Source organism: Lathyrus oleraceus, chromosome 5 (assembly GCF_024323335.1).
Source record: "Lathyrus oleraceus cultivar Zhongwan6 chromosome 5, CAAS_Psat_ZW6_1.0, whole genome shotgun sequence".
NCBI lineage: Eukaryota > Viridiplantae > Streptophyta > Magnoliopsida > Fabales > Fabaceae > Lathyrus > Lathyrus oleraceus.
This window is the reverse complement of record NC_066583.1, coordinates 170,132,020-170,134,569: the sequence shown is the minus strand read 5'-3', so window position 1 is coordinate 170,134,569 and position 2,550 is coordinate 170,132,020. Positions and strand designations below refer to the sequence as shown.

At 31.8% G+C, this 2,550-nt stretch overlaps 1 protein-coding gene across 1 annotated transcript; it reads right to left on the bottom strand.

Moving 5' to 3' along the window:
* Positions 1-517: 517 nt before the first annotated feature.
* On the bottom strand, positions 518-1,376 carry LOC127081047 (protein RESPONSE TO LOW SULFUR 3). Its single transcript, XM_051021337.1, has one exon. The coding sequence runs from the start codon at positions 1,097-1,099 to the stop codon at positions 737-739; it is 363 nt and encodes a 120-aa protein (XP_050877294.1). The 5' UTR covers positions 1,100-1,376; the 3' UTR covers positions 518-736.
* Between the last annotated feature and the right edge of the window lie 1,174 nt (positions 1,377-2,550).

Below are 2,550 nucleotides of genomic sequence, written 5' to 3'. Positions count from 1 at the left end.
AATTTAATTAATATAATTTTATTATAGAATTTAAATACATTGTATATAATTTTAAACTCTCCAACAAAGTTTTGGAATATTAATATATTTTATATACACTCCGAGATTACGGCTGAATAAAAGCATTTAATAATTTATTTATTTATATTATATAGTTAAAGTCTCACACGCTAATGTTTAGTTTTATTTTGTCCTCACGCTTGAGTTTAAAACACTTGGTTAGGCGTTAAAAACACGGAAGGCATTTTGTCATCATCCTCGAATACAAAAAAATGAAGCAGGCACGTATCGCGTTCTTTTGATTTCTGAGAACATTTTCGTGTTATAGTACTCTTTTTGAAAATCTTTTCACATCCATTTTCCATTTACGCGTTTGAAAATAAAATTCCTGCCGAAGAAATAATCAAGTTGACTATTATCACGTTTGAAAAAAGACGCAGTTAAAGTTCTAGAATAGTCGGAAAATAATTAACACAATGAAGATTGGATCCGCATTTGAAATTCCAAAACCAATCCATTCAATCAAACTAAGTATTTTCAAATTAACAAATCAAACCAAAATTTGTTACAACAGAACAAGATTGGATCCACGCTAATATGGATATTCAATCTTCAATCATCAAAATAAACAAAATCATATACACACATCTAATCTAATAATATCTATAATTATTACATGATAGGTAAAGATGATTCAAAATCTATCAAGTCTCATTTTCAGAAAGTGACAAATGAATCATGAGGAGGTAGAAGAGGAAGGAAGTGCCTTGTGGAGGAGACCCTTCGCGTTTGAGAGCTGATCCATCAGAGAAACGATGCGATCGTGGTAATCACGCGCATGATAGACGGATTCTGCCTCAAGCTCTCCGAGCTGTGAGCAGAGCCTCTCTTCGGCTTCCTCCGCCACGCGCAGTCTCTCCCACGTGACCTGTAACTGCCGTCTCATTTGCTCTTCTCTCTCTTTGCTTTCCTTCAACTCCTTCTCGAGCTCTTCGTTTCTCTTCTTCAGCTCTGACTCCGACGCCGGAGCCGCGTTTTTTAGCTCGTTTTTTCCGCGAGTGCCAATCACTGCCATCATAGGGGACATGAAAATACTCATGAAATTAAATTCTAGATTTGAAATTATATATTTGGAGATAATAGAAATGCGGTGAAATGAAGAAGTTTTTTTGTTTTGGGGTTGAGTTGAGTTATGTGAAGTTGCGAGGTCTGTATAAATAGATCGAAATTGGGTGTGTCCAGGTTCAACGAATCTGGTTTTCACACTTACTGTTGAACCGGTTCTGATGTTGCTGACGCATCTGCTTTGCTTGCTTTGTTGGTTTGAGATCAAAGTAAATGTAAAACCATGACTTCTTCGTTATAAAGAAAGTATTCCTTTGTTTTTAGTAGTAATTGTTTATATATAATACTATTAATTTGATTTTTAGTCATATTTGAGACGTTATTTACGTGTTGCCTTTCTTAGAATCTTGCACTGTCCTACCATGTGTTTGCATGGAAAATACCAATATATCATACATTTCAATATATATATATATATATATATATAATATATATATATAATATTATATATAATATATAATATATTATATATATATATATATATATATATATTGTTTTAAAAAAAATTCTTTTTTTTATAGAGCAACCATCCATTACTTTAGCATAAACTTGAAAATATAATCAGAGCCACTCATTGTTTTGACGGAAGAGTGTAAAAGATTAGAGGATTTGTCCATTGTATTGGTTGGCCCTTTGAAATGTATTTTTTTTAAATTAAAACTGAATTTAATTTTAATTATTATAACTATAATGTATAAAATTTAATATTTATTAAAATTGTTCATAATTAATAATTTATTTAGATAATAAAATATAAAAATATTTTTTATAATTAAAATAATTAAAGCTATATTTAATTAATAAATAAAATAACAATAATAATACAAATAAAATATTATTGAAAGCAATTTATTTATGTAATAAAAAAGTACACTAACCTCAATCTAATTTTGATTTTGATCCGGTCGATGAAAACGTGAGTGGGTTCCACGTGCAGGAGTTTGTCCAATTTAGGTAGACCTTTTACAATTTTCATCAATATTTGCTGGCCGAATAGAGAGCCCACGTCATTTCTAAGATCCATTAATTCAGCGACCATTTCATCATTTAATAAGTTTATCAACGTCACACTACTATAATTTAATTTGGTCCCCTCGTTATTCCAATTTGGTTAGGTAATAGGTGACATTGAGGTATGCATTAAGGGGATGTAGGATTGTTGGTGTTGGGATAACTTTTGGATGAAGATTTGTGAGTTGTAAAAAGGGATTTGTGTTTGGTAGTTGTGTTCTGGTGGGGTAGGTTGTGTGAATGAGTATTGGTTATAATGAGTATTTGGTGGTGTTTGTGGTTGGGTGTATGATGTTAAGGGGGTAAAAATTGAGTTTTGTTGTTGGGCGTTGTCGGGGGTTGAGTTAAATGATGGGTATTGTTAATGGTAGTGTTGGCTTGGGGTATAAGGTTGTTGGGTTGGGTTGAAAGGTT

Bases quoted from the DNA above. Each gene is read 5' to 3' on its own strand.
- LOC127081047 (XM_051021337.1), bottom strand. From the start codon at position 1,099: ATGAGTATTTTCATGTCCCCTATGATGGCAGTGATTGGCACTCGCGGA.